At 50.3% G+C, this 23299-nt stretch overlaps 2 protein-coding genes across 7 annotated transcripts; one reads left to right on the plus strand and one right to left on the minus strand.

Annotated features, from left to right (window-relative positions):
• The first annotated feature begins 7737 nt into the window (after nucleotides 1-7737).
• LOC119708865 (acrosin-like) lies at nucleotides 7738-22275 on the plus strand. 6 transcript variants are annotated; one of them, XM_038155787.1, is made up of 5 exons: nucleotides 7738-7875; nucleotides 8640-8703; nucleotides 18203-18421; nucleotides 18591-19362; nucleotides 19760-22270. In XM_038155787.1, the coding sequence occupies exons 3-5, from the start codon at nucleotides 18225-18227 to the stop codon at nucleotides 20156-20158; spliced, it is 1368 nt and encodes a 455-aa protein (XP_038011715.1). In that variant the 5' UTR covers nucleotides 7738-7875; nucleotides 8640-8703; nucleotides 18203-18224; the 3' UTR covers nucleotides 20159-22270. The 6 variants fall into 6 exon arrangements, with proteins under 6 accessions (XP_038011715.1, XP_038011718.1, XP_038011717.1 ...); XM_038155790.1 differs by lacking the exons at nucleotides 7738-7875; nucleotides 8640-8703 and having other exon boundaries at nucleotides 16415-18421; nucleotides 18591-18850; nucleotides 19217-19362; nucleotides 19760-22275; XM_038155789.1 differs by lacking the exons at nucleotides 7738-7875; nucleotides 8640-8703 and having other exon boundaries at nucleotides 16415-18850; nucleotides 19217-19362; nucleotides 19760-22275.
• On the minus strand, nucleotides 13316-22594 carry LOC119708871 (guanylyl cyclase-activating protein 1-like). Its single transcript, XM_038155798.1, has 4 exons — nucleotides 22282-22594; nucleotides 16256-16405; nucleotides 14508-14598; nucleotides 13316-13524 (listed from the first exon to the last, which is right to left on the minus strand). The coding sequence occupies exons 1-4, from the start codon at nucleotides 22477-22479 to the stop codon at nucleotides 13397-13399; spliced, it is 567 nt and encodes a 188-aa protein (XP_038011726.1). The 5' UTR covers nucleotides 22480-22594; the 3' UTR covers nucleotides 13316-13396.
• Nucleotides 22595-23299: the final 705 nt, after the last annotated feature.

Raw genomic sequence — 23299 nt, forward strand, 5'->3', positions numbered from 1 at the left:
TTGAGCCCCAGTGATTTCAGCTCTTTCAGCTCTTGACCCACAAGCTTTATTTCACCGCCAGCTCTGTTCTTCCAGTTGCAGCTTCACCATTCTCCAGCTTCAAAGGGCAGCATCTTGCTCTTGGCTCCTGCCCTGCAGCACTTCAGCTCCCGCCCGAGGCTCTCTAAGCCCAGCCCACCGTCAATATCCCAGCCCAATGGTGAGTCCAGCTCCTGCCCAAGAATCCCCAGTGACTGTGCCCTGGCCCTGCATCACTTTGCTTTGAAGGCCACAGCCCTGTTCTCAGGACTACAGATTCTTTTGCATTGCCAACTACCATCCCAGCCCCACATTGATTACGGCTCCATCCCTAGAAGTGCTATCACAGAGCCAGGCAGGATCCTGCCATCGCCGGGGATTTCAGGCGCAATGCTGCAGCTCCCTGTTGCCCTCCACACGTCCTGTTCTAGCTTCAGTCACACTAGCCTGCCCCAGCATGCATGTCCCAGGCCCACAGTGATTTTGGCGCAAGAGCACTACTGTCTGTGTGCCAGCCCTATGGCTCCTTTGGCGTGTTCAGCCCCGATCCCGGACACGCAATGATGACAGCTTGAGCCCCAGTGATTTCAGCTCTTTCAGCTCTTGACCCACAAGCTTTATTTCACCGCCAGCTCTGTTCTTCCAGCTGCAGCTGCAACCATTCTCCAGCTTCAAAGGGCAGCATCTTGCTCTTGGCTCCTGCCCTGCAGCACTTCAGCTCCCGCCCGAGGCTCTCTAAGCCCAGCCCACCGTCAATATCCCAGCCCAATGGTGAGTCCAGCTCCTGCCCAAGAATCCCCAGTGACTGTGCCCTGGCCCTGCATCACTTTGCTTTGAAGGCCACAGCCCTGTTCTCAGGACTACAGATTCTTTTGCATTGCCAACTACCATCCCAGCCCCACAGTGGTTGCGGCTCAATCCCTAGAGGTGCCATCGCAGAGCCAGGCAGGATCCTGCCATCGCCGGGGATTTCAGGCGCAATGCTGCAGCCCCCTTTTGCCCTCCACACGACCTGTTCCAGCTTCAGTCACACTAGCCAGCCCCAGCATGCGCATCCCAGGCCCACAGTGATTTTGGCGCAGGAGCACTCCTGTGTGCTGTGTGCCAGCCCTATGGCTCCTATGGCGTGTTCAGCCCCGATCCCGGACACACAATGATGACAGCTTGAGCCCCCAGTGATTTCAGCTCTTTCAGCTCTTGACCCACAAGCTTTATTTCACCGCCAGCTCTGTTCTTCCAGCTGCAGCTGCACCATTCTCCAGCTTCAAAGGGCAGCATCTTGCTCTTGGCTCCTGCCCTGCAGCACTTCAGCTCCCGCCCGAGGCTCTCTGAGCCCAGCCCACCAACAGTGTGCCAACCCCACCATCATTTCAGCTGCCACGCAAAAATCCCCAGTCACTGTACCAGTCCCTTCATCACTTTGCTTTGAAGCCCACTGCGCTCTTCTCAGGTCTACAATTTCTCTTCCATTTTATACCACAATCCCAGCCCCACAGTGATTACGGCTCCATCCCTAGAAGTGCTATCACAGAGCCAGCAGGATCCTGCCATCCCCGGGGATTTCAGGCGCAATGCTGCAGCCCCCTTTTGCCCTCCACTCGTCCTGTTCTAGCTTCAGTCACAGTAGCCTGCCCCAGCATGCATGTCCCAGGCCACAGTGATTTTGGCGCAAGAGCACTACTGTCTGTGTGCCAGCCCTATGGCTCCTATGGCGTGTTCAGCCCCGATCCCGGACACGCAATGATGACAGCTTGAGCCCCAGTGATTTCAGCTCTTTCAGCTCTTGACCCACAAGCTTTATTTCACCGCCAGCTCTGTTCTTCCAGCTGCAGCTGCACCATTCTCCAGCTTCAAAGGGCAGCATCTTGCTCTTGGCTCCTGCCCTGCAGCACTTCAGCTCCCGCCCGAGGCTCTCTGAGCCCAGCCCACCATCAATGTGCCAACCCCACCATCATTTCAGCTGCCACGCAAAAATCCCCAGTCACTGTAGCAGCCCCTTCATCACTTTGCTTTGAAGCCCACTGCCCTGTTCTCAGGTCTACAATTTCTTTTCCATTTTATACCACAATCCCAGCCCCACAGTGATTACGGCTCCATCCCTAGAAGTGCTATCGCAGAGCCAGGCAGGGTCCTGCCATCGCCGGGGATTTCAGGCGCAATGCTGCAGCCCCCTTTGCCCTCCACACGTCCTGTTCTAGCTTCAGTCACACTAGCCTGCCCCAGCATGCATGTCCCAGGCCCACAGTGATTTTGGCGCAAGAGCACTACTGTCTGTGTGCCAGCCCTATGGCTCCTTTGGCGTGTTCAGCCCCGATCCCGGACACGCAATGATGACAGCTTGAGCCCCAGTGATTTCAGCTCTTTCAGCTCTTGACCCACAAGCTTTATTTCACCGCCAGCTCTGTTCTTCCAGCTGCAGCTGCACCATTCTCCAGCTTCAAAGGGCAGCATCTTGCTCTTGGCTCCTGCCCTGCAGCACTTCAGCTCCCGCCCGAGGCTCTCTGAGCCCAGCCCACCAACAGTGTGCCAACCCCACCATGATTTCAGCTGCCACGCAAAAATCCCCAGTCACTGTACCAGTCCCTTCATCACTTTGCTTTGAAGCCCACTGCGCTCTTCTCAGGTCTACAATTTCTCTTCCATTTTATACCACAATCCCAGCCCCACAGTGATTACGGCTCAATCCCTAGAAGTGCTATCACAGAGCCAGGCAGGATCCTGCCATCCCCGGGGATTTCAGGCGCAATGCTGCAGCTCCCTGTTGCCCTCCACACGTCCTGTTCTAGCTTCAGTCACACTAGCCTGCCCCAGCATGCGTGTCCCAGGCCCACAGTGATTTTGGCGCAAGAGCACTACTGTCTGTGTGCCAGCCCTATGGCTCCTATGGCGTGTTCAGCCCCGATCCCGGACACGCAATGATGACAGCTTGAGCCCCCAGTGATTTCAGCTCTTTCAGCTCTTGACCCACAAGCTTTATTTCACCGCCAGCTCTGTTCTTCCAGCTGCAGCTGCACCATTCTCCAGCTTCAAAGGGCAGCATCTTGCTCTTGGCTCCTACGCTGCAGCACTTCAGCTCCCGCCCGAGGCTCTCTGAGCCCAGCCCAGCATCAATGTGCCAGCCCCACCATCATTTCAGCTGCCACGCAAAAATCCCCAGTCACTGTACCAGCCCACTCATCACTTTGCTTTGAAGCCCACAGCCCTGTTCTCAGGACTACAATTTCTTTTCCATTTTATACCACAATCCCAGCCACACAGTGATTACGGCTCCATCCCTAGAAGTGCTATCACAGAGCCAGGCAGGATCCTGCCATCGCCGGGGATTTCAGGCGCAATGCTGCAGCCCCCTTTTGCCCTCCACACGTCCTGTTCTAGCTTCAGTCACTGTAGCCTGCCCCAGCATGCACGTCCCAGGCCCACAGTGATTTTGGCGCAAGAGCACTACTGTGTGCTGTGTGCCAGCCCTATGGCTCCTTTGGCGTGTTGAGCCCCGATCCCGGACACGCAATGATGACAGCTTGAGCCCCAGTGATTTCAGCTCTTTCAGCTCTTGACCCACAAGCTTTATTTCACCGCCAGCTCTGTTCTTCCAGCTGCAGCTGCACCATTCTCCAGCTTCAATGGGCAGCATCTTGCTCTTGGCTCCTGCCCTTCAGCACTTCAGCTCCCGCCCGAGGCTCTCTAAGCCCAGCCCACCGTCAATATCCCAGCCCAATGGTGAGTCCAGCTCCTGCCCAAGAATCCCCAGTGACTGTGCCCTGGCCCTGCATCACTTTGCTTTGAAGGCCACAGCCCTGTTCTCAGGACTACAGATTCTTTTGCATTGCCAACTACCATCCCAGCCCCACATTGATTACGGCTCCATCCCTAGAAGTGCTATCACAGAGCCAGGCAGGATCCTGCCATCGCCGGGGATTTCAGGCGCAATGCTGCAGCCCCCTTTTGCCCTCCACACGTCCTGTTCTAGCTTCAGTCACAGTAGCCTGCCCCAGCATGCGCGTCCCAGGCCCACAGTGATTTTGGCGCAAGAGCACTACTGTGTGCTGTGTGCCAGCCCTATGGCTCCTTTGGCGTGTTCAGCCCCGATCCCGGACACGCAATGATGACAGCTTGAGCCCCAGTGATTTCAGCTCTTTCAGCTCTTGACCCACAAGCTTTATTTCACCGCCAGCTCTGTTCTTCCAGCTGCAGCTGCACCATTCTCCAGCTTCAAAGGGCAGCATCTTGCTCTTGGCTCCTGCCCTGCAGCACTTCAGCTCCCGCCCGAGGCTCTCTGAGCCCAGCCCACCATCAATGTGCCAACCCCACCATCATTTCAGCTGCCAGGCAAAAATCCCCAGTCACTGTACCAGCCCCTTCATCACTTTGCTTCGAAGCCCACTGCCCTGTTCTCAGGTCTACAATTTCTTTTCCATTTTATACCACAATCCCAGCCACACAGTGATTACGGCTCCATCCCTAGAAGTGCTATCACAGAGCCAGGCAGGATCCTGCCATCGCCGGGGATTTCAGGCGCAATGCTGCAGCCCCCTTTTGCCCTCCACATGTCCTGTTCTAGCTTCAGTCACAGTAGCCTGCCCCAGCATGCGTGGCCCAGGCCCACAGTGATTTTGGCGCAAGAGCACTACTGTCTGTGTGCCAGCCCTATGGCTCCTTTGGCGTGTTCATCCCCGATCCCGGACACGCAATGATGACAGCTTGAGCCCCAGTGATTTCAGCTCCTTCAGCTCTTGACCCACAAGCTTTATTTCACCACCAGCTCTGTTCTTCCAGCTGCAGCTGCACCATTCTCCAGCTTCAAAGGGCAGCATCTTGCTCTTGGCTCCTGCCCTGCAGCACTTCAGCTCCCGCCCGAGGCTCTCTAAGCCCAGCCCACCGTCAATATCCCAGCCCAATGGTGAGTCCAGCTCCTGCCCAAGAATCCCCAGTGACTGTGCCCTGGCCCTGCATCACTTTGCTTTGAAGGCCACAGCCCTGTTCTCAGGACTACAGATTCTTTTGCATTGCCAACTACCATCCCAGCCCCACATTGATTACGGCTCCATCCCTAGAAGTGCTATCACAGAGCCAGGCAGGATCCTGCCATCGCCGGGGATTTCAGGCGCAGTGTTGCAGCCCCCTTTTGCCCTCCACACGTCCTGTTCTAGCTTCAGTCACAGTAGCCTGCCCCAGCATGCGCGTCCCAGGCCCACAGTGATTTTGGCGCAAGAGCACTACTGTCTGTGTGCCAGCCCTATGGCTCCTATGGCGTGTTCAGCCCTGATCCCGGACACGCAATGATGACAGCTTGAGCCCCAGTGATTTCAGCTCCTTCAGCTCTTGACCCACAAGCTTTATTTCACCGCCAGCTCTGTTCTTCCAGCTGCAGCTGCACCATTCTCCAGGTCTTCGACGTGAAGCTGCTGCCATGTTGAGACAATAGCATTTTTCTTTGGCTGCAGTTGTGAGTTTTTACCTCCCCATCTGGAAACAAGAGTCTTACTCCATTTTAGCACTCGTTTTGTTTCTGACTAGTCATTTTGTGTCCTATTCTATGATCGCTCTCCAGGTCTACAGCGTGTATCCCTTTGGGCAATGATTGATGCTGCATCACTGCATTTCCCACCCTGGCCCCAGTGATTTCAGCTCCAGTCCCACAAGCTTTATTTTACTGCTAGCTCTTCTGTTTCACCTCCTGCTCAACATCTTCGCTGCAGTGGCACATAATGATACTTGTGCTTCTCTGGTAGGGATCTTTGTTTTAGCTCTAGCTCTGTGTTGTTTGAGCTCAGCTCTTGAGGCCATATTCCAGCCCCAATATGACTATCCTCCCTGCAGTAACAACTCCATAGTCCCTATCGCAGCCCTTACAGCAACTGAGCTCTGACCATGCAGTTCACCTCCCAGCTCCACAGTCCCTATCCCCACCCCATAGGAGTTTTATCCCAAACCCTACCATATTTGTCTCCTCCAGCTCTTCTGCCTCAGCTCCAGCTCCTCAGCTTCCTACTGCCTGCAGCTAAAAGCTTCTTCTGCATCTCACTGCAGCTTGGGGCTGTTGATAAGGTTACAAGTCAGTTACTGCCATCATTTCAATGACTCCAGAGCTGTCCCACCCACCCTATGGGATCCCAACTTCGGGGACACTCGAGGCCTGAAGCCCAACATCTACCTCCCCCCTCGCCTGGGGTCTCAGCCCAGCACCTGCCCAAAGGCCCCCTCACCTCCCCCAGGCAACGCCAGGGGCTGGGAGTAACCACCGGGCTCCCATTCCCCCATCCCAAAAGGTGCCCTCGGTTCTTGGGCCCTGGAACCCTCTGAGCCCTCACACCCTCTTCCGCTGTTTGATACCACGGAGCAGGGAAGCCTCAGGCATGTCCTGCAGGCCCGGCGCTGCAGCTCCGTGCCCTTCTCCCATGGCATTTATCTAGCCCCAGCATTTCCACCGCTCTGCATTGTTTTGGGCCTTACTCGTGCCAAAGTCTTTATTCCACACCCTGGGGCTTTATGTCCCCAGTGATCCCACAACTGGTGTTTCAGCCCCAGTCCCACAAGCCTTACTGAATTAACGTCAGATATCCAGCAAGAAAACAAAAGCAAGCAAAAAAATGTAACGAAAAGAACAAAATAATAAAAAAACGCAATTAAGGAATCATTATGATTACAAATAAAAACAAAATAAAACAATAAAAATGCAAAGTCAGCTTTATTCCCGGTATACATTACTTTAAATCCAGAAACCACGAAACGGTTACTTTCCGGCCCCCAGTAACAGCAGCCGGTACCCCCCTGCGCCACACCAAGCCCCACACCAGCCGCCGGCTACCCGAGCCACGCAGGGCGCGGCGGAAAGGAACTGGGCACCGCCGGCCCCCAGACGCTGCCGCAGGCCTCGCGTGCGTGCTCACCGGCGCTCCCCGGATCAGCTGCCGCGGGGGTCCCGTCCCGGCGCAGCGGCGCTCCCCGCATCGCGCATCCGCAGCTCCTGTCGCTCCCAGCTTCACCGCCGAACTGACGTCTAAGCCGCCACGACGCACGGCATTTATGCCCCAGGGCCGGGCCAGCCAGCCAATCACAACCCGAGGCAGCGCCGGCCCCACCAATCCCAGCCCGCCCATTCCCGCCGCGCTCGGCTCCGCGACCCCCCGCGGTCCCCTCAAGCGCTGCTCCCGCCGCCGCCATGGCAAGGGCCGAGTTCGCCTGCTCCCCGCCGTCTGCCCGTTTCCCTGGAAGAAATCATGGCCAGGACCTGAACTGGAAGCTCTGGCCCGCCCTTCCCGGCCCCAAAAGCGCCTGCCGAGGCTGCGGCGGCGAGGACACAGCTCCGCCGGCTCCCAAAGCGGCGGTGGCGGGCTGAGGGGCCCGGCCGCGTGTGGGCGGGCTGAAATTGGCGGGACCGCGCCCGGATTGACAGGGCGGTTGTGATTGGACAGGGCGGAGGAAGGCGGGCCCGGATTGGCCGGCTTGGGAGCTGTGAGGCTGCGGCTGCGGGAGCGTGGGGCGGAGCCCGGGCTGCTCGAAGGACCCGCGGGCGCTCTTGGTCGCGCCCCCGAGAGCCCCCGTCCCCTTTTCCGGCCCTCTCCCGTGCCCAGGTCCCGGCGAAAAGACCGCCGCAGAGCCCCTACCGGAGCGCCCCATCGGCACTCGGGACAGGCGGCGGGGAGGGGCGCAGCCCGGGAGTGGTTCCGGGTCGCCCGCGACAGCGGCGCGAGCCAGGGAGCGGCGGCGACATGCTGAGGAGGGGGCTCGGCAGCGGGCAGCGGGGAGGGCGTGCAGAGCCCGCTGCGACCCCTGGGCGCCTCTTCCCCCGCAGTGCTTCCGCTTCTGCGGGGACTTGGCCTGCCCCGACTGGCCGAGACCAGCACCCTGACCAAAATAGTTAAGTGCCCGCGTCCCCCTGCCCGCCCTCCGCCTGCTGCGGGCCCGCTGCTCACCCTCGTTTTCCCCCACAGTCGTCGGATGTTATAGATGATAAAACAATACTGGCTTTCACATTCATAGATTGGCTTTTAGCATCACAAGTATTTTGATATGGTACAACCTATACTTACTTTTAACTGCTTTGTATAGTATAATATGCCAGTTCATGTACGCATTGTATATTTCATGTGAATAGTAGTGTGATAAATATATCATACACCTTAGCAAAATGTTAAAATAGAAACTAAAATACTTCTATGTAACTAACTCTGAGAATGGTGCAAAGCAATTCTCTTTCTTATATCTGCAGACTGGCCCTACCAAGTGATAAGATAACAGTGACAAAAACAGAGCTTAAGCATCCATGAGGGATTTATCAACTCCTATGGGCATTATCAGGGAGTGTGAAGCAACAGGATAAAACTACAGGAAGAAATAAAATATGTAGACCTAATTTACAGAATGTTCTGCAGACAAGTCAGAGGTTAAAACCAAACAAGAGAGTTCCTGGAACATCAAAAACTCAAAGGAATGTTTGAATCATGTATAGGCGAGTGAACATGCATGTAACCCTAGCAATGTAACCTATGTAGTGAACATGATTTTAAGCTACCTCTGTGCTCTTTGGCTGTTTGCCAAAAGCACCCCAGTACTGGATTATTTTGTCCTTTTATCCTTTATTAAACTTTAAAAAATATTAAAGAGTGAACTCTGTTTATCAGATCCGTGAAGCTTAAGCTGATCTGCATCGAGGTGCTGCGGGACCTGCTGGGGGAGGCCATCGAGGTAAGTGGGGGGCTATTGCAGTGGAGGCCAAGTATTTCAAAACCATAATAGCATAATCAGAAACCTTAATTAATTCTGTGTTCTTCATGCAAGCCTCAGCATTAAGAACACGACCAGCCTCCACTAGCATTAATAGTATGCAAAGTAAGTGTTATTAGTATTAATATTTGGGTAAGAATTGTTAGTGTTAACACTGGTAGTGAGTGTGTCAGCTGGTCTTTACTGTGAAGCTCTGCTCTCCCACAGTATGACAAGATCCTGAAGCTGACCTCAGGTGCAAAGTTAGGTGAGCACTGCTGTCCTTGCCACGATCCCCCGATGGAGCCATGCTCCAGAGAGGGGCAGCCGTGAGTCTGCAGATGCCTTCCCAAGGCTCACCCTCCCTCCCATCTGCAGTCAGGGGATGTGAAGGCAACCTTTGCTGTCCTGTGCTTCATCCTCTCCAGTGCAGCCAAGCACAGTATAGACAGTGAGTCTCTGTCAAGTGAGCTGCAGCACCTGGGACTGCCCCAAGGCAGGGGAAACCCTCAGGGTGGCACCATGAGCCAGACCTGGTGGGATGTTGCTGACAGTTCCCAGCCCTGCCTTCTTCACACCCAGATGGAGGGCAGGCTGCCTGCTCTGCTGTCCTCCATCACCTCTCTTCTGTGCCATCAGTCCCTGGGGGCTCCTCAGGTGCTGTGGTGAGGTTTGGCAGCTGCAGGTCTGGTGTGAGCAGAGGGATTCTTCTCTTGTCTCCTCTCATGAGCAGAGCATGCCAGCCAGTTGTACTGTTTTACATGTGACCCACAAAACTGCAGGACACTGAGGACTTGTAACAGGTGCGGGGCAGGTTCAAAAGGAACTTGGGGAAAAAACATCTGTCTCAGTCCAAAGGGACAGCAGAGCTCACATCTGCTCACAATAATCCTCTGGAGAGTGGAGCAATGTTTGTATGGAAAGATGACTGGGGATAAAATCAGAGGAAACTGAGAAGTTACATTTATATCCTAACAGGAATTATAGTGGGACAGAAATTGTAGGGTAAAATACAGGTGCTGTTCCCAGGATGGAACTGGGTTGGCATGCTCCACGATGATTCCTCATACAACAATAAGCACCTGCTAAGGGAGGGTGGAGTGGAATAGAGACACCACAACCAGGCTCTGCCAAAATCTATGGCAACAACTTGATGGTACTTTGAAGCTGATTAACTGCATAGCAGCTGTGAGAGAGGAGATGTCTTGCTGCCAAGCCAGCAACGTGGCAAAATTACTTTCCTCAGATGAACGTGGTTCATTATAGCCTAATTGTAATATTAATGCACAGCTCCATCCCAAAGTTACCTGCCTCCAAGTTACAACAACCTCTCACGGGGCATGAGCCCTATACATTTTTTTGACTGTATCTTTGAAAGTGAAGTGAGAGGATTTTACACCAATCAGTAGCAAATATATGCATGAGTAGAGTCACTCAAGCTTCACCTAAATGTAAAGAAATAGTATAAAACTCAGCCAAGAATGGAGAAAAAGTGAAGGCTCCATCATTACTGCTGGGATCAGTCAATGGGCTGAACCTGTCTTCTCCCCCATAGGAATACCTGTTGGGTTAGAAATGCACTCTGCCTGCTGTATATTTTTATTGGGAACTACAGCTTGTCTGTATATTGCTTTGAATAAGTTTTTGCAGTCAAATACTATCACTAACAGATACCATCACCAACAATCCCTGAACCTTAACCTGTCACAATTTTATATTTATGAAGAGTATGGTTCCATAAACTGTTCCCTAAAATTCCAAAGTGTGACTCCTTCATGCATGCTAGCAGTTGCCATCAGCAGGTAACATATTCAAACAGGAAGTCCTACTGAGGATTCATAAAGTGGGAAGACCTGCTGAGGGGTCTCCCTTATGCTCTTGGCCTATTTCCCTGAATGTCAGTCAAACTTCCCTCCAATCCAGCAGGACTGCTCAGCAAAGTGTCCCTGTAGCAGGACACTGACAAACTGGTCAGGCACAAGGGTCTCAGCTTTCCTGGGGCACTGACAGGCAAATTAAATACTTAGGGTCAAGGAAATCTTCCCTTTTCACATGACAGTTCTCCACCCACAAGGTTGTGATTCCTTGCAGGAGCTCTAAGACTGAAGACATGCATGTGCCTGTAGGGCCTGAAGCATGAGCCTGCCTAGAAAACTGTTGGTAGCTACTCTAATCATGATAACTCACTCTTTCACACTCCAGTTACTTACTAAATCTCCCCCATTAAATCTTCCCTTCAGTGAAAGCCCAGACACTTTGTTCAGAATGCTACTGTGGTGGGTGGACCCTGGATGGATGGCAGGTGGCCACCAGAGCCTCTCTATCAGTCACTTCCCTCCTCAGCTGGATAAAATATAAAAAAGCTCATGAGCTGAGATAAGGACAGGGAGACATCAGAGAGAAAAGAGGGAGAAATTAATTTTTACCAATAAAAATCAGAGTAGGGTAATAAGAAGTAAAACAAGTCTTTAAAACACCTTTCCCCCATCCCTTTCTCCTTCTCAGAATTAACTTTATTCCCCATCCTCTCCCTCCTCCCCACCAGCAGTGCAAGAAGATGAGAACAGAAGTTACAGTCAGTTCATGCCACTGCCTCCCCCTCAGGAAGAGGAGTCCTTGTGCTGCTGCAGCATGAGATCCCTCCTACAGGAGGCAGTTCTCCATTAATTTTTCCAATAATTTCTCCATTAATTTCTCCAACCCTTCTCATGGGCTGTGGTTCTTCACGAGCTGCTCCAGTGTGAGGTACCTTCCCTGGGGTCAGTCCTTCAGGAACTGCTTTAAAGTGAGTCCCCTGTGAGGTCACAAGTCCTACCAGGAAACCTGCTCTTCTTTCCACAGACCCACAGGTCCTTCCAGGATCTGGTCCAACACGGGGCTCTTCCACAGGCTGCAGGTAGATTTGTGCTTCCCTCCTGCAGACCTCCATGTGCTCCAGAGGACAATCTGCTTCACTATGGCCTGCATCATGGGCTGCAGGAAAATCTCAGTTCCAGTACCTGGAACGCCTCCTCCCTCTCCTTCTTAGCTGACTTTGATGTCTGCAGAGCTGTTTCTCTCACATATTCTCAGTCCTCACTTCTCTGGCTGCAATTACTTCTGCCCAATAACTTTTTCTTCTTAAATATGTTATCCCAGACATGTTACTACCATGGCTGAAGGTCTCAGGCTTGGCCGGTGGCATCCTGGAGCTGGCTGGTATTGTCTCTGCCAGACATGGGGAAGCTTCCATCAGCTTCTCAAAGAAGAAGCCATTCCTGTAGCCTCCCTGCTACCACAACCTTGCCGTGCAAACCAATACACATATGAACATCACAGAAGCCTAAATATAAGCAAGAATAAGTCCAATCTAAAGTTTTCCTACAGTTCTGCACATTCTTCCTCCTGCACAGGAAAAACATGCCAGCTGTGGCATAGGCACTCCATTGAACATTTCCTGCATTCTTCTTTCCTTCTGGTTCTCTTCCCAGATTCAAAGGAGCTTCTGATCGTGACCTTATCTAATGAACAGTGAACAAGACACAGTTTGCTGAGCTTCTATCCATGCTGCATCACTCTTCCCATCGTGTATGAAATCAGAGTCATTTATGGCAGCACTGATCTAGACTATCAGCTTCATCCAGCCTTCACATTAACAGCGCAATTCACAAGTGACCTTGGTGAGTTGTTTCTTTCAATTAGATTGTCCCCTCAAGAACAAGAAGAAAGACCAATAAAGGATGTGTGAGGCAAAAATATTAAGATCATCTTCAAATACTTCATTTATAGAGTCACTGAATGGTTTGGGTAGGAAGAGACTTCAAAGATCATCTTGCTTCAGCCCCATGCCATGGGGCTAGATCAGGTTACTCTAAGCCTTGTTCAGTGTGGCCTTGAACATTCCCAGTGACTCAGTTGTAAGAGAGGAGAATAAGTAGGACCATGAGTATATAAAAGATTTGATCTCTCAAGTAATTCTTCTACTTTGGGAAACTGAGTAGCATGTTTTCTCTGGTTACAGAAGCTGCTCCAAACAGTTGACTTGTTTGCTAGAGTTCTTTGATCACAGAAAGCTCAAACAGCTGCAGCTGAGGACAGATTTGTCACTGCCAGACTGGTTTTTCTTTCAGTTCTTGTGGTCTTATGACTAAAGCTGCTTCTGTAGAGACTACCAAATCCAAGCATGTGTGGTATGGACCATGCCGGTAAACCATGCTGGTGTTTATGAACCAATACCATGACAAGAACAGTGCAAGTTACATTCTTTTGTTCGTTCTCTACACTAATAACAGCTTGAAATTCTTCTTTTCTATGTCAGAATATTTCCTCCACACTCCACCACCCAGTTCTGCTAGTGCTCTTCACAAACTTGGCGTTACTTTTAGTCCATTTCAAACTGATAATCTGGGACACAGAATAAAAAGGAAATTTGTGTCCTGAAATTTGGCCTTTAAATTTTAGAAAGACAAGTCAAATACTGCCACCCAGATTCAGTTTTTCTGAACCTGTCTTGCATTTATGTGGCTAAGCTTCAGTATTTGTACAGGAACATGCACTCAGATACACAAATATGGCAGTGTCTTTCTGTTCCTACTTCCATATTCATGTTTATGGAAATTTTGTTTTGAAAAATGCTGTCTCTCCTTCCTTGTGACACCCTTCTGTCTATTGGCACAGCATTTTCTCCCAGCTTGTTTTATACACTATGCCGACGATTGTTTATCATGGCCACAATATGTGACAGGTCCAAACTTTTCATCATAACCTCCATGAACTCCTCATCCTTCCTTGCTCCCTCCACAAATTCATCCAGAGAAAGTTCACCTGTGTCAAACACAAATAAAGGGCATCAGAATCCACATCTGACAAGAAAAGGAGTACAGTAATCTAACTTTAGAGACCACTTACTGTATAGGGACTATTCTAAGGCACTGTCCTAAAGACCTCAGAGAGTCTTCTTAAGCTTTTATGAAACATCCCCAGTACCCAGACAAAGCCTGCTTCCTTTTTTTTCCCACACAAGGGAAGAGGTACATAAGAAAGAACAATAGAAGCGGGTAGCTAAGGAGTGGAATCATGGCATTCTTTTTGGCTCAACCTGTTGTAATACTAACCTGCCCTATACTTGCTGGTTTTCAAGGATAAAGGAACTAACAGAAGGAGGCTGTGACAGACAGAAACGAATTTTTATGTCCTAGGCCAAAAAGCCCTTGTGTACAGGGAATCTGCTCAGCAGAGTTATTCTGGAATAACAAAAGAGCCTGTCAGGAAGTAATGAGCACCTGAAGTAGCAAAGAAAGAGATACCTCTCGGGGACATACAGGGACCACAGTGACACTTGACCAACCTTTGACTGAGCACTTCATGTTCTTGCTGTACTGCCTGCAGCAGACCCAGTGAAGAAACTCTAAATTTCAACATTAAATTGCAGTTCTTCCTTTCCATACTGAAGTACTTAGGAGCAGCTGGGGCCATTTCATAATATTTCCCACTTCTAACTGGCATGAGCTACACAGCAACATACAAAAAGGAAAACAAAACACCACTCCAAAACCCCATTATGAAACTCATGTGGACAGGACAAAGCTGAGACCAGTACAGGAAACAAATCCTGTCACACTTATTATTATGTATAACGCCTGGCGAAAAACCCTTTTTGGTCCGTGGAGAACGCATTACTGGCTGAGAATGCAAATAGAAATAAAATATGAAGTGAAGAGGCCTAAAGTTCAACCAAGAAACTAAAAATCGGATGTTACTCTGTAGAAGAGACTGTCTGAGCTGGATGACAAAGGCAGGAACCTTACCATCGCCATTCACATCAATCCTGTCGAAGACTCGGTTGGTGAACTCTTCTGCACTAGTTTCATGGTCACCACCATTAATAGCCCGAATAGCCTAAAATAAAAGAGCAAGAGTAAGCAGCTGCCTGACGACTCTCAGACTGATTCCACATGTCAGCATTGATTCAGGATAAGACAGTCATGCAGGGTACCTTCCCCATACAAATGAACCAGTACCACAGGAAAACAAAGCACAAATCATCAGGCCTTATGGATGGCACTGAAGGGTGCAAAGGGAGCATGGCTCTGGAGCACACAATGAGCAGCAAAACCCAGAGGACTGGCCTAATTCTCCTTAGGTACAGATTAGGTGCTGCAGAAATGGCGGAATCAGAATCCACCTAATTGATCCACTTTGTCCCACTTTGTGACCCTATGGTACACCAAGCCTCAGAAACAATGTCAAACACCTTCCACAATTGACATTATGAAATTCCTTTGTTATATGCTGTGGTAATTTATTTCTATTCTTACTTTCACAATTTCCATCTATATTCTTCTTCCTGTGTGTCTGGCTTCTCCCTAAAGCTCACTAGAAATTCATTTTCATCTTGAGAAACTTTAAGCCATTTCCACTTCTGTTTGCTAAAATTCTTCTTATTCATAACTACATAGTGCAGGGTTCTCTTTTCTTTCAATGCTAATTATTTCCTTTGTTTAAGGATGTCCATGAAATATGTGATTTCAGCGCCTTTATACTGATTCTAAGACTATTCATTTTCTAGTTTTTACTCTTTGATATTTGGTCATGTCATTAATTCTTTTTCAAATGCTATTTTACTGAAACTTATATCACCTCAGCAATTTCCTAAGGTTACCAAAAAAGACACTGAACTACACCCAAAAAAGACAAAGGACAATAAATTTCTTGCCACCAGTTGTTGCCCACAGGATTTGTTTCTCAAGAGCTCTGTGTTAACTATTGCTATCTGTTGCTTCACTGCAATGTCTGAGTATTTTATTTAAAGCTACTAGTAGGAGGCAGTATGTTACTACAGGTATTGGTCAGGTCTCTTTGATACCCAGCTCTAAAATTCTTATACAGATGAGAAGGCATTATTAGCATCTTATTATTGCTTTATCAAATCAATTTTATAACATTTCATATTCAGAAATGTTATTTATTGAGGGTCATTGAATCTTTCCTGCAATTACCTTGGTAATTTCCTATTATCTGCAAAATAATCTTAATTTGCAGCACAATTAATTATGAGATATTTATAGCGATCTTTATGCCTGTAATCCCAACCCCATCCACAATAGCTATTTGCATACAATCCTTTCAATTCTCAATCCTTTTTCTTCAGGCTATTCGCCAGAGTCAGAAATGTTTTATTATGTTGATATTTAGGAGCTGATTCCAAAAAGCAAACTGGGAGTAGCTCTTCAACTTCTCATGGGGAAAAGGACATATGAAGGACACATTGCAGAGATAGCAACTGACAGTTACATGGACTGAAACCTTGGAAAGTGCAATTTAGGTCACAGGCAGCTAAAACAATTTTATGGTTAGCTATGCTGTAACATAAGCTGTGGTGATAAAGAGTCTAAGTCTGCTTATTGCAAATATACGGTGGTGGGGAATTCTGCTTAGAGAAGGAATGCTTTTAAAGGTCTCATCCATGATCATCCATATGGGAAACAGCAAAGTTCTTACTTGTGTGATTTGTCTTTAAGGAAAGAGGCAAGAACACAGACCCCTGGAGATTCACCTTGATGATGTTGAGCAGTTCATGTCGATCAATGCAGCCATTGCCATCTACATCATAGAGCTTGAAATACCACCGCAGTTTCTGCTCCATCTTCCCTCGGAGAACGAGGCTGAGGGCAGCCACGTATTCCATGAAATCAATATATCCATCCTGTAAGAAAAAAGGAAAACCAAATTGTGACAGGAGTAAACTGAGGGAGTTAATGCACTGGAGTTGTTTCACCTTATTGCTCTTTAGATTCACAGCTGGAAGAGAAAGGTCAACAAGTGGCACAGAGACTTTGACTTGGGAAAAATCTTTAGTGCACAGACACATGTTATTTCTCTAGCCACTAAATACCTTGATTCCTGAAATTATGATCTAGTACATAGAGGCTCCCCTCTGCACACCACCTGCAGGGAGGGAACCTGGTCAGCATGAACAAAGCCCTCTCTGTACACCAAAGCTGACTGCCTTTGGCTTTCTGGGAAAGAACATTGAGCCCAGCACATGGGCTGCAGGTTTTCTGTACTAGTCTACTCTGCCTTTGTGGGAAACTGTGCTATTCCACTAAGCCATAGATCACTTCTCCATTCTGTTGAACATAATGTGACTGGGAATATTTGTAAAATACATAGAGTGTGATTTGATCACAGAAAAAAATGTTCAGTATTTAGGTTTTTAATATTTCATTTCTTGACTCTACAAAGAAAGTCAAAAAGCTCTTGTTTCTTCGGCAAGAAAAAATGCCAGTTAGTAAAGGTTCGTCGGCCCTAGATTTAAAGCTGACCGAAATGTGAAGCTGTTAAACACAAACTACAAATAAAACACCTATCTAGGTCAAAAATTCTGAATAACAATGATTCTTCAAGAAATAATAGAGCAAAAAAAAAAAGAAACTTCCATTTCTCAAGGTATTTAATCAAAGCCAGTTGCCTTTCTGAAATGGATGCAAATAAACATATGTAAAAGGTGAATGTAGGTGAACTAGCAGAGCACTGCTGTTTCGCAGCAAGGATCACCACGTTTAAAATATTCAGGGTGGGAAGAAGGGTTGACAGGCTGAGAGAGTTATGGCTGGTCAGCTTGGAGAGCAGAAGGCTCCAGGGAGACTTTGGTGCCTCTTCCAGTATTTAAAGGGGGCTTAGAAAAAGGCTGGAGGGGTACTTTGGACAAGAGCGTGTACTGATAGGACACAAGAAAAATGGCCTTAAGCTGAAAGTGGGCAGATTTAGATGAGGTGTTAGGAGGGAATTTCTGACTGTGAGTGCGGGCAGTGCACAGAGCAGCTGGGGCTGCCCCTGGATCCCTGGCAGTGCCCAAGGCCAGGCTGGACAGGCCTTGGAGCACCCTGGAATAGTGGAAGGTGTCCCTGCCCATGGCAGGGGTGGCACTGGGTGGTCATTAAAGTCCCTTCCACCCAGACCATTCCACGTCTCTATGACTCTGTGCTGCCCCTCCCTGCCATGCCCAGCACCCAGAACCAGCCCCTCTGTGACAGCGGCCCTGGCCCGGGCACTGTGAGCACCACGAAGGCTGTGGCTGCTGTGGCGGTGGCCGCACTGGAGGTGACACCTCTGCCCAGGCTCTGCCACCTGCTCTGGCACCGATGGCTCTTCTGTGGCTGCTCATCCTGCTGGCCCTGGCCAGGCCCATGTGGGGCAACTGGGACACCTGCAGGTCAGTGGTCCCATTTAGGGGGTTCCCTGTTGGAGCCCCACATGTTCCCCACACCCACACCACAGTGTTCCAGCCTCAGTCCCTGGAGGAGGATCCTTAGTCCTTGACCAGTGCCCAGCTACTGGCACAATCTGTCTGGGGGGCTGCAGTAGCATGGGGGGGCAGATGTGCCCCTCAGGGGTCCCGAGTCTTCCTGCCACTCAACACTGGGCAGGAAGGGACGACAGGGGACTTTCAGCCCAAGCAGCAGCAGCCACCAAGCAGAACAGTGATGGCTTTGTGTTACAGAAGGACCTGCAGACTCCGGCCCATGGCCTCTGACCACAGCTCTGTGACTTCTGCTGCTGGCACGTCCCGTGTGGGTGGCACCAGTGTCCAGCCAGGAGCCTGGCCCGGCATCGTCAGCATCCAGGCCACCTGGGAGAATGGCACGTGGCACATGTGCTCCGGTGTCCTCCTCAGCTCCCAGTGGGTGCTCACGGTCGCACACTGCTTCGCCAGGGCCGGGTAAGGGACAGCAGGGACAGAGATGTCCCCAGAGCACGGGCAGGTGCCCAGCTCACAGCACCACGGGCCACTTCCCTGTCCGCCTGGGGAAGCAGAGGGCTGGGAAATGCTGGGCTGCTGCAGCCCGTGGCTCTGTTCCCTGTCACCCCTCTGTCCATCTGCTCCCCAGGGGCATCTCCATGTGGGATGTGATCATAGGGGCCACGGATCTGAGCCAGCCAGGCCCCAAGGCTGCCGTGAGACGCATCCAGAGGCTCCTGGTGCACCAGCACTACGTGGCTGCCACGGCCAGGAACGACATCGCCCTACTGGAGCTGGACCAGCCCGTGGAGTGCAGCGACTACATCCAGCTGGGCTGCGTGCCCGACGCCTCGCTCAGGGTCTCAGAGCTGAAATCCTGCTACATCGCCGGCTGGAACTTTGCCAGAGGTGAGCTCCCCAGCAGCATGTGTGCTCCGAGGGCCAGCTGGGCACCCCGGGGACACGGCCCGGGCACAGACAGAGTCCGGCCGCAGGACGTCAGCGGGGCCGGGCTCGCGGCAGCCCGGGCTGGGGGAAGGAGTCCCCGCCAAGACGGGGCGTGGAACGGGATGAGCTGTAAGGTCCCTGCTCACCCAAACAATTCCTGCTGGCCCCGTGAAGCCTCGGGAGAGATGGGTCTGGCCCCTTCCCCAGGCCACCAGCAGGGACACAGCTGGACAACATCGCTCCGTGGGAAAGGGGCACAGCCAGGCCCAGGAAGGGGAGGGGATGGGTACCGAGCTGCTGGGGGCTCATTCCCCTCTGTGCCCACAGCTCAGGGAACAGGCATGGTGCTGCAGGAGTCCAAGGTCCACCTCATGGACATGGAGCTCTGCAACAGCAGCCGGTGGTATGCGGGGGCCATCCACCCCCGCAACCTGTGTGCTGGGTATCCACACGGCGGCATCGACACCTGCCAGGTAGGAGCGTGTGATGAGTCTCTCAGCCCCTGGCAGCACAGGGACCCCCTCATCCCCCACACGCAGCCCAGCCTATCCCCTGTCTACCCCTCCCCTCCCCACCTGCGGATCCCTGTCCTTTGTCCCCTTGTCCCCAAGGCCTGTTCCTGCCCACAAATCCCATCCAGTGGCCCCAGCAGACCCAAAGTGTAGATGTGACCCTGGAACATCTGTCCTCTGCACATCTGGGACCCATGTGCAGAGACAGAAGAGCCCCCGACCTGTGCTGGGAATGTGCTGGAAATGCAGACCTGGCAGGAACTGGGAAAGAGGACCCAGCCCTGGGACTGGGGGAGAGGAGCCAGCCCCGGGGCTGGCAGCAGACCCCACAATCCCTGAGCCATCTCTCCTGGCACAGGGGGACAGCGGGGGTCCCCTCGTCTGCAAGGACAATGAAGCCGACTACTACTGGCTGGTGGGACTGAACAGCTGGGGAAGAGGCTGTGACAGAGCCAGGCACCCCGGGATCTACACCTCCACTCAGCACTTCTACAACTGGATCCTGCTCCAGACGGGCCTGAGCCCAGCAGAAAGAGCTGGTCCAGCACCGCAGCCAGTTGTCACCTCGGCCCCTGAGCAGCCTCCGAAACCAGAGAAACCAGAGGAACACATCAACTTGACCCCTGAGTACAGCCAGAGACCAGCAGTGACATCCTCGGGCACGTCACTGCCCATGGCATTCCCACACCAGATCCTGGTGCAATTCCGGAATCTGGTGCAGGAGTTCCTGCAGTTTCGGAAGGACAAAAAAGCCTGAGCAGCAGCAGGATCAGCAGGATCCAGGGCTACAGTGGATCACAGCAGCTCCTGCTGGGCCAAAGGTAGCCTTGGGGCCTTCTCTGTCCTGCCCACGCTGCTGCGCTGACGTGACTGAGGTGTTGAAGTAAAGTTTCTGTGTTCACCATGAACCGTGTTTTCAGCCCTGCTCAGTGCACCCGCAGGCTCGCAGAGGCCCTGCTCTGTCTGTCCATCTGCTGTGCTGGTCACATTCATTCTTCAGCCTGGAGAGGGCTCCAGGGAAACCTCAGTGCCCCTTGCAATGCCTGAAGCAGGCTATCATAGTGGGGGAGAGCGGCTTTTTGCACGGGCAGGCCATGACAGGACAAGGAGGAATGGATTAAATCTACAGGAGGGGAGACTGGGATGAGGTGCTGGAAGGAGTTTCTAGTCAGGGGGTGATGAGGCCCTGGCCCATGAAGTGTCCAAGACCAGGTTGGACAGGGCTTGGAGCAACCTGGGATAATGGCAGGTGTACCTGCTCATGGGAGGTGGGAGAATGAGATGACCCTTAAGGTCCCTTCCAACACAAACCATTCTATAATGCTACAATTGCAATTTATAAAAGAAGAATACTGAAAAATTATCCTCTTTGTCATCATTAAAGTTTTCAAAATCTGAAGGTCCAGAGGGCAGACAATTCCAGCCATCGTGTCTGTGTTATGACAGGGTGGATTTTCCTCTGGTTGCTCTTGTTCCTTGCCCTTGTTCATAAAAGAATCTTAGATTAAGTGACTAACTGTTAAAAGACTAAGATTAACTGATATAGGTCCACCGCCACCAGTACCACACTTTTACTTCATTCCTCCTGAGATCACTATCACTTTATTTAGATGATAGCTTTTCTGACCAAATTTGAATTTGAGAACCTTCTTATAACATTGTTTACTGCATATCACAGGGCTCACAGGAGAACTCTGGAATGCACAACATCCTTGAATAAATTTTTAATTCCTTGAACATCCCAAGAAGGGAGAGAGGTGAAGTGAAAGAAAGACTTGTGCAAAAGCTGTAAAGGTTTTGCTTTACCTTATAAAACTGCTCATCACTATTATCATCCTGGGCACAGAGGACTTTGGGATGAGAAAAGATATTCTTTGAGGTCTACAGTTAGTTATAGTCATTACACCCACCACAAGACCTCAGCTACCCTAATGGAGCCTGTCTGCTGCTCTGCTTAAGAATTTTATAATATTCCTAAGCATTCCTTAACTCCTTATGCTGTCTCACATGTCCAAAATAACATTCTTTGTTGATCCCTAAGCTTTCCTTCTTCAAGACTAACTCTGTGATTTCCTACCTGGTTGTCATGCCTCTTTTAATGGATTCTCCTTGACTCCATTTCAGAACCTTGGAGCACAGAGTAAAGCTGAATTTTCCCAGGATGCTATAAATCCAGATTTCTTTGTCATTAAGAATACACGCCTGCAAGCATAGGCTGAAATACACATGGATAAAAAGCAGGCAAAAGTGAGGGCCATTGCACACTTAAAGGGATTATGGGGGCTACTGTTTTCTACCAGCAGTCACCTGGCACAGTGAGGAACACTGCCCACCCCCTCACTCCAGCTTCATGCTGCACCTACCAGCACCAAGGAGAGCCCCAGACGTTGTCTGCCCATGCAGTGTTAATTTCAGCTGCCAAATACCTGGATATTACTCTCCTGTGAATGCTATAATGATTTCTATTGTGTCTGATTCCTGTGGTCTCTATGACCTCACACAGCTATATTTTTGAGTAATAAGAACATGTAAGAAGAATAATGAAATTAGCATTTTGCTAGTTAAAAAAGGCCAAGTCAAATAATTGGCAATAAGGAATTTTCAAAATTCAAAGACAAACTTGCACGAGGTAGTTAGGTAATCAGGTGTACTTATGTTTATGTCATCTATGTTATTACTTGTACACATTCATTTGCTCCGTTCTTTAGCTACTTTACATAAGCATCCCTTGGCAACTTTCCCCACCAGTGTTTAAAAGAGAAAATGTTTACAAGAGAATATTTGTGTTCTTTATGTTTGCAAGACAAAGACTCTAAAAGTGCAGCAGTTGGATCACTTTTAAGCAGCATGAGACAGTTAATTCCTTGCCAGAGAACTCACCTTGTTCATATCAAACGTGCGGAACATCTGCTCAATGTACTTATTGGCCTCTGGATCCAGCCCTCGAAGCCCAAAGAACTGCTTAAATTCATGCTCTGTCAGCTGTCCAGAAGGACACTCCGTCATGAATTTCTTGTACCAGTGGTGGATCTCAACAGCTTGTAGATCATCCACGGTGGAGCTGCTGTTGTTTCCCATATGTATCTGTGGTCAGAAGGATGATGCTACAGAAATGATCCTCTTCCTCCTGTGGCTCTCACAGCACTGCCCGTTTGCTCCTTTCCATCTCAACGCCAATGTCAGTTACGTGAGGGATCTAACCTTCCGCAAGCCAATTATAAATGTTAATCCTCTTAGAGGCTGATCCACAAACCAGAAAGTTTCAATGATACAGTCTTCTTAGAATAGAAAGGAGATGCAAGGTAATCTAGCAAATCACTGCTATTTTAGGAGCTAAAGCAGAAAGGGTGAGAAGGTTAATCAGACACTGGCTTTGGGAGCTATATTGGTTTGGTAAACTACCCTATTTTTAACCTTGATATAATTATACGTGGAAATAAGAGGAAATGCCCACAAGATGTGGGCTGTGAGGTTAAGTAAAGATGTGCTCCTCTAAGTGGATTTGAGAGTCTGTTTTCTCAAATAGACATGTTGAATAATGGAGTGTGTAGGACCAGAAAGTGTTACAGAAGTGGCCCAGTACAAGAGTGAGATTGTGTGGGAAAAAAACTCACCTCCATGCACACAAAGGAGCACAGAGGAGCAATGCAGGGGGACACAAATAACCCCCTGGTTTGGCAAATCCAATAACCATCACAGAAGTGGAGTCAACCCATGAAAGGCTCAACTGCACAAACGGGAAGGAGCAGAGAGACAGCCACAGGCTGGGGAACACAAATTACCCAGTAAGAGAAATAAAGGCCCTGTCCCAGCTCCTTCTAAATCTGTCGCAGAGGAGCCACTAGTCCCATGGGCCTACAGGTGGCACCCATCATGATGAGTCAGTGGAAGAGGTTGC

This window comes from Motacilla alba, chromosome 1A (genome assembly GCF_015832195.1).
Source record: "Motacilla alba alba isolate MOTALB_02 chromosome 1A, Motacilla_alba_V1.0_pri, whole genome shotgun sequence".
Lineage (NCBI taxonomy): Eukaryota > Metazoa > Chordata > Aves > Passeriformes > Motacillidae > Motacilla > Motacilla alba.